Source organism: Hyaena hyaena, unplaced genomic scaffold (assembly GCF_003009895.1).
Source record: "Hyaena hyaena isolate Hyena2069 unplaced genomic scaffold, ASM300989v1 scaffold_474, whole genome shotgun sequence".
NCBI classification, from domain to species: domain Eukaryota; kingdom Metazoa; phylum Chordata; class Mammalia; order Carnivora; family Hyaenidae; genus Hyaena; species Hyaena hyaena.
In genome coordinates this window covers 228,848-240,429 of record NW_024081104.1, presented here as the reverse complement: position 1 = coordinate 240,429, position 11,582 = coordinate 228,848, and the positions used below count along the sequence as shown (strand labels likewise).

Genomic DNA, 11,582 nt, shown 5'->3' with positions numbered 1-11,582 from the left:
GCCGGCCGGGCCCCACGGGGGAAGCACGTGTGAGGACTGGACAGCAAGAACGGAAGTAGAGGGGTCAAGAAGAGCTGTTGTGCGGATGGGCCTGGCTGGGACACGGATGGGTGCCAGGTGGCCTGGGCCAGTGCAGGGGCCCGTAGACGGGGTCAGGGTGCAAATTGGCGTGAAGCTGACCCAGTCCTAAGGTAGGGTGTGGACAGGGTGGAGGCCGTTCAGGGGCAGGGGTGCAGGGGAGTGAGGATCTGGGCCACAGCCCGCCCAGTTTCTGACTCCTACAAGCCGCTGGACAGCCCCCTCGAAGTGGGAACGTGGGGCACGTGTGGGGACAGGCAGCCCAGGGGCTGGGCTGGCCCACAGAGCAACTGTGACTTCCCACTTGTGGATGCCGCGCCCGGCACCAGGCTCAGACATCTCATCAAACATGGGCTTTTTATTTATTTACTTATTTTTATTTAATAAAAAATTTTAATGTTTTATTTATTTTTGGGAAAGATAGAGACTGCATGAGCAGGGGAGGGTCAGAGAGAGAGAGGGAGACACAGAATCTGAAGCAGCGCTAGGCTGTGAACTAGCTGCCAGCACAGAGCCTGACATGGGGCTTGAACCCACGAACCATGAGATCATGACCTGAGCTGAAGTTGGACGCTTAACCGACTGAGCCCCCAGGCGCCTCTAACATGGTCTTTTTAATGGGCAGCTTCGGGTACCGGGTGGCGCAGCAAACTGGCCTGAAAGTCCTTCAGGATGGAGGGGGGCCGGGGGGGCCGGCCCCTCACTGCCACCCAGGGGTAGGAGGAGGGTACGGAGCTCAGGGGCGTGGCAACAGCCCCCCTCTGCTCTTGCCCCTCTTGGCCTTGCAGCTCCAGCCAAGGAGGGGCCTGGGGCCGGCTGGTGCGGGGGCTGGTGGCTCCTGCCCACACTCCTTCTGGCCCCTCCGAAGCGCCCCCAGAGCTGGCTGGGGGTCCCCCTGCAGTGGGGACAGAAAGGAGTAACAGCTGGCTCCCCGGGCCTGGCCCGACGCTGGGCAGCCTGCGGGAAGTGACGGGGAGGGTGGTGGCTGGCGCGTCAGGGGCGGGCTGGGGGGGGGCTGTGACACAGCGCCTGCAGCGGCGCCCCTGCCTGAGGTCCCCAGGAGTGTGGGCACGCAGAGGCCCGCTGAGGGGAGGGCTGCCCGCCAGGAGGCCATGCCAGTGAGGGCCGGCCACGCGCAGGCTCCCTCTCCCCTGCCCTGCGAGCGCCGCTCACCGTGCTGGGCGGCCCCGCCCTGGGCAGCAGCGTCACCGTCTGCAGGCTCACACCCTCGGCACCCGCGCCTCTTAGCTGTGCCACCACCTCCGCGTGCTTCCACCACTTGCACGGCCGCCCGTTCAGGGACACGATGTAGTCACCCTCCCGCAGGCCAGCTGCCTGTGGGGACACGGGGGTGGTCCTGAGTCCCCCATGGGCACCTGCCACCCCTGGCCACAGTCCCATCTGCCCCCTTCAACGCGGGGAACCGGCCCTGGGCAGGGGCCTTACCTCAGCCGGGCCCCCGGGAATGACAGCAGCAATGAGGACAGGGGCATCTCCCCGAAGCGTGAGGCCAAAGCCAGCCTCTCCCCGGGTCACACGGACAGGTCCCACCAGCCGCCAGCAGTTCTTGGCTGAAAACACAGACAGGGGCCCCTGGGGGTGGGGTGAAGGGGTGTCAGAGGCTCAGCCGGGGCACCACAGCACCCCTCACCCCAATCTCTATATCTTGGGTCAAACACTCGTGTGGCAGAAGGGCAGGATGGGGCGGGGCCACCATCACGGACACATCACGAGTCCAGGGTCCTCCCCCAGGGTCCTCCCCCAGGGCAGGGCTGGGCCGCCTGTGCTGAGGCGGGGCGGGGGAACCCGGGCAGGGGTGCTCACCAGCCGGTGGAAGATATCTGTCACCTTCACCCTGGAAAAGCTGGGTGCCCTGATCTCTGGCTTCTGCTGTGTTTTCGCTGAAATGACAAAGGTGAAGGGAAAACAGAACTCGGCCTGTGGCTCAGGGACCCTAGGCCCCTGCCTGGGAGGGGGCCCGAGGTGCAGCCTGCTCTACGCACACCCGGGGACCTGGCTGCTCCCCCTGCCCCAGGGGGCTCCTGGGCACCTGCTCCTGTAAAGCAGGAGACGGGGCGGGGCGGTCTGTGGGTCTGTCTCCCAGGCCACTGCTTGCGGCCTCCCTCGGGCAGGAGTGCGCGGGGTGGGGGGGGGGGGCGAGACCCGGAAGGCGGGGGGCTCGCCCGCGCGGGCTCCTCTGAAGGCCCGCTGCCCTGGTGGGCGCTGGAGGTGAAGTGGCTTCAACAGCAGCCACAGGGCCTCGGCCCGCTGACGCCCGCGGGCTGCACACACGCGGCCCGAGGGGCGGGGCTGCTCACGCGGGACGCCAGGCGCCTCCGTGGCCTCCAGGAAGTCGTCCTCCCGCTCGAGCTCCGAGTACCGGGCCAGCGAGTGGCGCAGGGCCCGGGCCAGCACGGCCTGCAGCAGGTCCACGCTCCGCAGGGCACGGCCCATGGCGTGCAGCCGCAGGGCCTCCTCCTGGCCCAGGATGGCGCGCTTCAGGTGGGCCTTGCCTGCGCGGGACAGAGTCGGCACACGCCCCGTGCGGCCCCCCGCTCAGGCCGGGGCTCTCCCACCCCCAGACGCAGCACGAGGAGGGCAGCTGAGGGCTTCGGGCCCATCGGCCACTCCTGGAGGAGCTGCCGGGTGTGGAGGGCCAGGCCGGGGAAGAGCTGCCGCCCACGAGGGCCCCCACCTGCCCAAGCTACCCGCCTCGCTCCGGCCCTGCCTGGACTCAACCGCCAAGGGACATTCAGGAGGCAAGTCGCCAGACACCAGCCATGCCCGGGAGAGGTGACCCGTGATGGAGGGGTGGCTCGTCCCCCTCGGCAGCCCCAGCCCCCTCCGCGCCAGGCCGCCTCACCCAGCATCCTGCGCCCCTCCTGCTCCTGAGGTGGTGCAGCGCCCGGGGGCCCGGATGTGGGCGGGAGCCCGAGGATGGCCTGTGGGGGCGCTGGGCAGTCCGCCTCGGCCGCTGTTGGGGATCAGAAAGGGCTGTGAGCCCCTCCGCGCCAGGGCCCCCGCCGGCACACGCGTGAGGGGCAGGGCACTCACGGGAGCTGTCGCAGAGCGCCGCGGCTGCGTGGTAGTGGGCCAGCGCGCTGAAGAACTCAGCCTTGACACGCACCAGGGTGGTCCAGGCGAAGGGCACGTAGTCGCGGACGGGTGGCTGGGCCATGCTCTGGTGTGCCAGCCTGTACTCAGCTGCCACCTGCCGGAGAATGGGCTGGGGTGCTGGGGCCTCCCCGCCCAGTGGCCCGGCCTCTGACTGCCCCGGCCAGAGTCCCAGTGGCCCGGCCCTGCACCCTGAGCTGAGCCAAGCTCAGGACCCTGGGCCCCAGTGGCAAGAACTCAGGACCCCGGCATCCCGACCAACTCCAAAGACCAGAACAACGGCTGGCTTTGGGAACAAACGGGAGACACGGCCCCTGTACCCTACCCCGACCCCCGATCAGGCCCTCCTGCTCATCTGGCCACGGCCAGGTCTCTTGAGGGCTCCCTGTCCTCACCTGGGCAGCCTCCTGAGCCAGGCGCAGCTGGGCCAGGCAACCCTGGGGGGCTTCAGGGGACGGCAGCAAGAGGCCCTCAAAGATGCACTCCTGGGCCTGGGCAGTCATGAGTTGTTCCAGCATGGAGAGCGAGGCCGGGCTCATGTCGGGGCTGGGTGCTCGGGAAAAGTTCTCCCTCAGGAGGCTGAAGGCCCCTGCGGAGGGGCGCTCACAGCACGAGCACAGGGCTGCCTGCCCGCCCCCCTCCACGGGCCCGTGTATCTGCTCTGCCCCGCACACTGGGGCGCATTCCCACCCCCCGCCCCACCCCCCACCCCCGAAAATTCCAGCTAGGGGGCTGGGGGCTGGGTTGCCCTCACCAGCAGCCCTCTGAAAAGCCTCAATGGCGAGCCTGGTGCCCTCGGGGCAGGAGCGGTCCTGGCGAGCCCCGATCTGGGTGTAGAGGGCCCCGATGTTGAAAAGCACACTGCCCTTCTCGAAGGCCAGGGCCCGCTGCTGGGCCGGGACCCCCGTGAGTGAGTCATACCTGCGGGTGGATGAGGCTGGATGGAGTTCCCACAGCAAGCAGCCAGGAGTCACAGAAAGGGCTTTGGGGAGCAGTCAGTGGACACCAGTGACCGCCTCCCCCCACCACCTACCACTGGAAGAGCAGCCCCAGGCTCCTGGTCGGGGTGACGAAGCGTGCGTCCAGGAAGCAGAGCTGGTTGTAGTAGGCCATGAGCAGCTCCAGGCCCGCCTCGCCACGGCTGGGGGTCCGAATGGCCTGCGGGGCAGGCACCAGCTGGGCCTCGGTACCCCAGATCCATCCCACAGCACACACAGCACCCCGGGACCCCCCTGGATGCCCCAGCCCAATGGGAGCACCCCAGGGTCTAGGAGTGGACAAGGTCCCGAAGCGGCACATCTGCCTTGTCTGGCTCTCTTGTGGACCATGCTGTCCCCAGGACACTGGACACAGGGGACAGGCCCAGTCACGGAGGGTCCCTGGGGAAGGGAAGGCACAGGGCAGCCACTCTCAGGGGCCACTGCCTGTGATGAGGAAAGAACTTCCCTGCTGTGCGCAGAACACGTGTGTGCCCTGGCTGTTTGTGCTAATGCACACTCGGGGTGTGCCAGTCTCCCCACTGTCCCCAGGGCTGCCCCCCGCGGGGACTCCTGCATGGAGGCTGTCTACACTGAGCTCCTTTCCTCTGTCCCTCACTGAGTCTTGTTTTCCCTTGTGACCGGGGGTGGCTGGTCTCCGGGACAGGGAGGGGGTGGGAGGAGCCCTCTCACCTGCCGCAGGTCCTCCAGCTCCCTGATTTCCGCCTCGTACGAGGCACTGTCCTCTCCAAAGTGCCCAGAGATCAGCTCCTGCTTGGGGGAGGGGCAGGGGCTGGCCTTCCCTGCTCACCCGGCCCAACGTGGAGACGGGTGGCGGAGGCCCCGGGGCCCCTGGAGGAAGGCTGAGGACTGGTGTGTATGGGGTGGTGGGTCCCCTCCTCTGGCCTTGCGGTCCCCCCCACCCCCTGCAGCTACAGGCTCAGGGACTCGGTGCTGCTTCTGCTCAGAGCTCTTCCTGTGAAGCAGGCGCTCTCCTGCCGCTTGACAGGCAAGGGCCCTGAGGCCAGGAGCTGGGCCCCTCGCTGTGCTGCCTGCTGGGCAGTGAGATCACCAACCCCGAGGACCCCTGAACCGGCAGGTTTTCACAGCAGAGGCTCTGACTAGAGAGGGCAGCCCCCAGCCAGTGCCGACTCACAGAGTGAGTGGGGGGACCCTGAGGCCAATCATGGGCTTTCAGCAAGATCGATCCCACAGTGGGCTCTTCTCCATCGACCACGCAGCCAGAACCTCCCACGGCCTGGGCAGGCCCGGCAGCCGCCGCCAGACCCCCTCCCTCTGGGCCTGTTTCCACATCTGTTCCAGGCAATGGCTGGACCAGGAAGCCTTGGCGATCCCTTCAGACCCCAGGGCAGGGTGTGGCCCTCAGGGCAGGGCCGTGTCCCATCAGACCCCAGGGCTCACAGGTCAGCACTTACCCTCAGGGGTGTGGACCAGTCCAGCTCCTTGGTCTCCTTCAGCCCCAGGGGGATCATAGGGACAGTGACCCCTTCGCTGGAACCAGAACCATTGAGCCCAGACTCTACGGCTGTCCCCTGCTGTCCCCAGTGGCCGCCCCCTACCTCTCCAGGCACACGTAACCCCCTTCCTGATTCTGAAACGTGGCTTGCACACATGCTGCACAGCACGCAGATGCTGCCCTGGATGGTGTCTCGCACGTGTGCACCACACCCTCCTGCGCACACCCCTCTGGGCACTCCGCCTCTTCGCTGCCGACACGCACACACCTGCCCGCTCACACGCACACGCACCCCTCGGGCCGGTCGGCCTCCGCACTGCCGTTGAGCTCCTCCAGCTCCTCCTTGAGCAGCTGCAGGCTGGAGTTGACGTAGCTCAGCTCTAGGGCCACTGTCTCCCTGACCCAGGCGTTGCTGGTGGCTCTGGGGGAGGCCAGACTGAGCTGAAGCCCTGCTCTGCAGGTGGACCCCGTGCCCTTGGGCCTTGCGCAGCCCCTGCCCAGCCTGGGCTCCGGAGCCCCCTCCCATAGTGCTGTGCTCACAGGCCCAGCCCCCTTGGGTGGGGCACCGCGACCCCCCATCGTTCGTGCAGGGTCCTGTCCACACATATACATGGTGACCCTGCCCCACGGCACAGGCTCTTGCCTCCCACCACCTCACTCCTTGGACGCAGACTCCAGCAAGCCTTCCACAGGGACATGAAACCAACTTTCCCGGAAGGGCGGGAGTCAGCCCCTCTCTCTGCGCCTCCACATGGACACTGGACAGACGGGGCCGTGGGTCCCCAGGGAGGCCAAGCTGAGAGCAGGGATGAGTTGGACAGGGTTGCAGGTCGGCTAAGGAAATGGAGGGGCCTCTTGGGGCCAGCAGAGCCGCATCCTGGAGCCCATCGGCCAGCTCCGTGCACACTGGCTGGGGCTCTGACGGGTCGGACCATCCTCCTGGGCCACCAGCCGTGCATGAGACGTGAGTGAGGGTCTGAGCGGATGTACAGCTCACTGTTCTAAGGAAGAGGCACCTCTTCAGCCTGGAGGATGCTTTCCCAGGTCCTCAGTCTTGGGACACCTGTCACAGTTCAGCCTAAATGGTGCCTCTACTGAGAAAGCCCTTCTGGTCACCACATAAATCAGAGGCTCCCGCACTGCACACCAGCCCCCTCCAGCACCACATGGAACTTGGCTGGCCCTGCGCTGACCCCTGCCAGGAAGGCCCACCAAGGTAGGGGCCCAGGTTGTCTGGGAGGCTTCCATTTGAACAGCATGGCTGCCCCAGACCCTGGGCGGAGGCCCAGCCCCTCCTCCTGGGAGCCTGCAACGGCCATAGTCACCGGCTCACACGTCTCTCTCCCGAACCAGGCCACAGGATCAGGCACCTGCCTGGGTCATTGCCTTGCCCCCGTCATCCCCCACGGGCTGGGTTCCAGGGGGCCTCAGGGGACAGCAGCACCACTGTCCTAAGGGGTGGGGGTGGCGGCCGGCACTCACCTGTACAGATTCTCCGCGCCCGTCCGCATCCGCAACTCCTTGTTGATCTGCTGGTGGACCTGGGCCCTGCGGCTCTGCAGGCGGCCACGCGGCGTCTGTGCCAGCGGGTCACAGCCCTGTGGAGAGGCTGCAGGTCACAGGGGCCAGGCTGTGCCTTGGTCAACAGCTCACGAATGCCAGAGGGCTCTCGCTGGTGGGAGAGGGGGGCGGTCAGCACAGGTGGGGCTGGGCAGGCCTAGTCGAGGTGGGATCCCAGATCCCAGAAAGGAGGGGGGTGGAGGCGGTCAGGGCAGGAAGCACACAGCGGGCAGGAGAAGGGCTGGGACCGGGCCCCAAGAAGCAGCTGGGCCTATTCTGTGGAGCCAGCACCAGTGTGACGGGGCTCTGGGAGCCTCTGGCGGGAGGTGGCCAATTGCTCAGCACATATCCTTCTGTGCTTTTGAACTTCATTCCATCACCCCCAGAATCCACTCTACCCACGTTTCTAGCATGAGTTCTAGCATGGCCAGGGTGGGGGGATGACCCAGCCTGGCTCCTGCGAAGGTGGTGATGGAAAGGGGCCTGCTGGAGGCTGGCTTTCCAGCCTACTTTGCTCCCTGTGGCGCTCAGCCCATGCTGACCCTGGGATACGTGTCTTGATGCGTGACACAAAGGTATCACCCCAGCTGGCTGTTTACATGTGGGGTCCCTTTGGGCAAATGCTCAAACCACAGGCCCAGGGTCCCTCAGCTCACAGGCAGCAGGCCAGCCTCCCGACTGCCCACTGGCCCTTTAGCCATGGTTCCTCATTACACAGGACAATCCGGCCACCTGCAGCTCGGGGCCCCAGGCAGGAGAGCCATGAGCCGCGGAAGGCAGATATGGGGGGTTCCCAGCCACAGTGACGCTGCAGCCGGGTGACCGGAGGCTCCGGGCAGGGAAGGCGAGGGGCTTCCGCGGCAGCCAGGAAGGGGGACTGGAGCAGCCTTCAGGGCTGCAGTGGGACCTCATGGCCATGGCCATCATGCCTCCTCCTAGCCATTTAGGGGCCTTCATCTGCGACAGTCACCAGCCCTGGGGTCAGAAGAACTTCCCAGAATGTACCTTCCCTGGGCAATGTCCCCACAGATGGTCACATGGCCTGAACAGAGTGGCGGTGGGGACAGTGTCTTCAGGATGCTGCCCCGACGGCAGGGACAGAGCTTTATTCAGGCGGTGCTGAGGTCAGGCCCCTTGCAGTGTCCACTGTCTTCCACACATTTGAGGAAACGTGGCCTATTTTGTTTGATATGCGCCCTCCTGCTGGCAGGCAGGGACAGTTACAGACCTTTTGGGGGCTACATCTTGTGCCAGTCCCTCGAGGGCACCCTTAAGGAGGCCTCACACCCTCCCAAGTGGAAGGCTCCTGGTGCACAACCACCTCAGATTATGGCTCACCGCCCCCACCGACTCCAGCGTGGTCAAGAGAGATGAGAGATCAATCAGGAAGGATCTCCCAAAGGCAGAGGCGTTCTCCTGGGAGGCCACCTGGTGATCCTTGGGTAACTAGGGAGAGGGGGCTTGTCCCAGTGAACGAGAGAAAGGACACTAGAAGTGGACGGCCCCCTGCTCTGGGCCCTTGGGCAGGACCCTCATCTGTACATCTCAGGGGGGCGCCAAGAGAGAAGACAAAGCATGGCCCTTCTCTCTGCTCTGCTGTCTGGCTGTCTTCCAGCTGGCCTGTGTCTCTTCTGCACGGCACCCCCCAAGCCTGCTCTGTGTAGGAGGGAATGAGCCGAGGAGGTGGGCAGTCTCCCCTCCAGAAGTCCTGAGGACTTGGGGAGGGAGGATCAGACCACAGCCAAAGCTACATCCCTCCCCTTCTGAAGCAAAGCTCCAGCAGGTTCTAGAGGTTCTGGGCCAGCAGTCATGTCCATCTGCCTGGGGAGGGGGTGGACCGTGAGCTGGCAGAGGCCATCAGTTCAGGAGGGCTGTCTTCATCGACACCACTCGTCTGCTCCCCAATGTCGAGTGCTCCTGAAGAGATGTGTGGGAAGGGGGGAATGCACCCTCCGAGCCCTATAGCACCTGCACGGGCCTGGTCTTGACACTGGGACGGACTGTGGGTTACGCCCAGGGAACACCGAGGCTCCAGGCTGCAGAGAGGGGCAGCCTGAGTGCCCCCTTCTTCCCAGCACAAACTCCACAGGTGTCCACTTCCCACCCCTTTCCAGAGCTTCCCCACTACTCTTGAGAATGGTCGCCGGCCGAGTGCGCGCCCCAGGATTAGGGACCTCAGAGGGGGAGGAGGTGTGTGGGAAGTGAGGAAATGGACAAACTGTCCATCTGTGGAGTCCTCCAGCCATTTCCTGTTCCTGGGAGGCTCCAGCTGCCTGCCGCTGAAAGTTTCGTCAAATACAGAGCTAGGTGCCAGGGCAAGGCTGAGCGGTCCTAGCGAGAGGGAGGGAAAGGCTAGGAAAGGAGGAATGACGGGCACCCAGAACTAGCTCAAGGGTCACGGGCTGTCACAGACCAGAACCCAACACCTGAGCGTCCTCCGGAGAGTGGGAGAAAACGGTGAGCTGGACTTACGCTCCCACCCTTTGCTGGGCGGCACAGGAGCCCAGCTCAGGCAGGTAACGCGGGCTTGGCCTCTCCACCGAGCCTCAGTTTCCCCAGAGGTAAGCCCAGCTGGCCTCTAGGGGCGAGTGAAGTGGGTTGCTGCCAGAGGTCTTGCAGCGCGCTCAGACCTGAAAAGCCAGCGCCGACTCCCGAGCCCCACACGCCCGCCGGCTGCAGGTGGCGGGCAAAAGCGGGCCAGGGGTCCGAGACCCCTCCTCCCGGCGATCCCCGTCCCTGCGGACGCGCCCACCTTGCGAACGCTGCCGGCAGGTTGTAGCCGCGCGCTCTCCTCGCCGGAGTCCGGGCCGTCCGGCCTCTCCTCGGGGATCATCGCCGCCCGCCGCTCGGGCCTTGCCTGCCTGGAAGCCGAGGCCGGGACAGGTCCCTCCCGGGCGCCGCGCAGTGTCCCCCACCGTTCTCTCCTCGAGGGTGGCGGGCGCGGGCCGAGCGTGCGAAACTTCCCTTTGCCCAATCGGCGGCCGCGACGACTCCAACGAACAGCAGCATCAGCCAACCAGAGAGCGAAGGAGGCGGGCCCCCGACGACCAGGCCCCGCCCTCGCGGCCGAGGAGTCCCGGGGGAATGCGGTCGCCCCTGGCAACCGCCTGGCGAGACGCCGCGCGGCCGGGCGGGGCGCAGACTAGGCATGCGCCGCGGTGTCCGCTCAGCGAGCGGAAAAGTTAGGGAAAAAGGAAAAAAGCAACTCCCAAAAGCGTCCAGCCCGACGTCCCGGGAGCCTGCGTGCTCGGCTCGGAGCCGACTGCGCAGGTTTGCACGGCGCCGGTTCGCCCCGCCCCCAGGGCAACAGTGGCGCTCTGAGGAGCTTGTCCAAACCGTTAAAACGTTGGCAGTGGGGTGTTTGACGGCTTCGCAGGAGCGAGCGCTGGTGCGAGGCCTCCAGCGATGCCCGCCTTCTCGATCGCGGACGCAGCGCGGCCCGGGAGCCCGGGAGCCGTCGGCGCAGCCCGCCGGCACAACTCCCTGCCGGAACCTGCCTTCGAAACGCTCCCCGGAGCCCGGTCCCCGACCTGCTCCCACGACCTGCCGCAACGACTTCTAGAACCAGCTCGCCTCCAGGACCAGCCTGGCCCGCAGATCAGGCCTGCTTCCGGAGCCTGCGCTCCCTGCAGGCCTGTCCGAGAGGTGTACCTCCACGGGGGCCCTGCATAACCTCCCAGGGACCCGGGTCACTGTGGAGCCCACTCCGTTCCCGCGAGGCTCCCCTCACCTAACGACACCCCCTTCGCAGGGGTAGGGACACCCTGCATAAACAGGAACCACGCCAGTGTCCCAGTGTCCCTCGCGGCCCTCCGAAGTTCCCGCCTTCCCGCCCGGGGCCCCACTGGTCCTCGGCGCTGAGCCGCGGGCTCCGCCCCCCCCCCCTCCCCCAGCAGGCCCCCGCCAGCCTGCGGTCCGCGAAGCTAAAGCCTGGAAGCTAGGCGTCTCGGAGCCCTGGCCATCTCCTGCAACAACAGCAACAAAATCAGACGGGCAGTAACTCGAGGGAACATAGAAAGCAATCTTGGAATATAACCTGACTCAGCTGTGCGTTCTTTCTCGGAGCCATACTAATGTAAGCGGATGTCCTCCTGGCATCTGGGCCCCGGGGGCAGTTATAACTTGACTCTATTAGGAGGAGACGTGAAGGGGGAGGAAGACAGGCCAAGTGGAGAGGAGAGAGATGTTGACCCTTCATCCTGCCAAGTCCATGAGTTACGCCTAAATCAGGAAACAGCGCTCCAGCAGCAGAATAATGTTGTTCCGAACTGTGGTTTTCAGGGCCAGATCATCAACTCCCAGAGCCAGGGGTGGGGGTGGGGGGCTGCCGGAGAGGCGACAGGGCACCAGCCGAGGCTGCAGCTCCGGAGCGGTGC

General features: G+C 65.8%; 1 protein-coding gene across 3 annotated transcripts; it reads right to left on the bottom strand.

Annotated features, from left to right (window-relative positions):
• Nucleotides 1-627: 627 nt before the first annotated feature.
• Nucleotides 628-10,039, bottom strand: RHPN1 (rhophilin Rho GTPase binding protein 1). 3 transcript variants are annotated; one of them, XM_039254090.1, is made up of 15 exons: nucleotides 9,959-10,039; nucleotides 7,129-7,244; nucleotides 5,939-6,067; nucleotides 5,606-5,681; nucleotides 4,863-4,940; nucleotides 4,226-4,350; nucleotides 3,947-4,113; nucleotides 3,588-3,781; nucleotides 3,133-3,289; nucleotides 2,942-3,052; nucleotides 2,397-2,633; nucleotides 1,903-1,979; nucleotides 1,525-1,671; nucleotides 1,252-1,413; nucleotides 628-973 (listed from the first exon to the last, which is right to left on the bottom strand). In XM_039254090.1, the coding sequence occupies exons 1-15, from the start codon at nucleotides 10,037-10,039 to the stop codon at nucleotides 815-817; spliced, it is 2,016 nt and encodes a 671-aa protein (XP_039110021.1). In that variant the 3' UTR covers nucleotides 628-814. The 3 variants fall into 3 exon arrangements, with proteins under 3 accessions (XP_039110021.1, XP_039110019.1, XP_039110020.1); XM_039254088.1 differs by lacking the exon at nucleotides 2,397-2,633 and having other exon boundaries at nucleotides 880-1,413; XM_039254089.1 differs by lacking the exons at nucleotides 2,397-2,633; nucleotides 4,863-4,940 and having other exon boundaries at nucleotides 880-1,413.
• Nucleotides 10,040-11,582: the final 1,543 nt, after the last annotated feature.

Excerpts from the sequence above, each read along its gene's own strand:
- RHPN1 (XM_039254090.1), bottom strand. The coding sequence starts at position 10,039 with ATGATCCCCGAGGAGAGGCCGGACGGCCCGGACTCCGGCGAGGAGAGC. Across the intron at positions 7,245-9,958 it reads CTGCCGGCAGCGTTCGCAAG|GGCTGTGACCCGCTGGCACA; the intron begins GTGGGCGCGTCC and ends GCCTCTCCACAG. Across the intron at positions 5,682-5,938 it reads GAGGCCGACCGGCCCGAGGG|CGAAGGGGTCACTGTCCCTA; the intron begins GTGCGTGTGCGT and ends TTCTGGTTCCAG.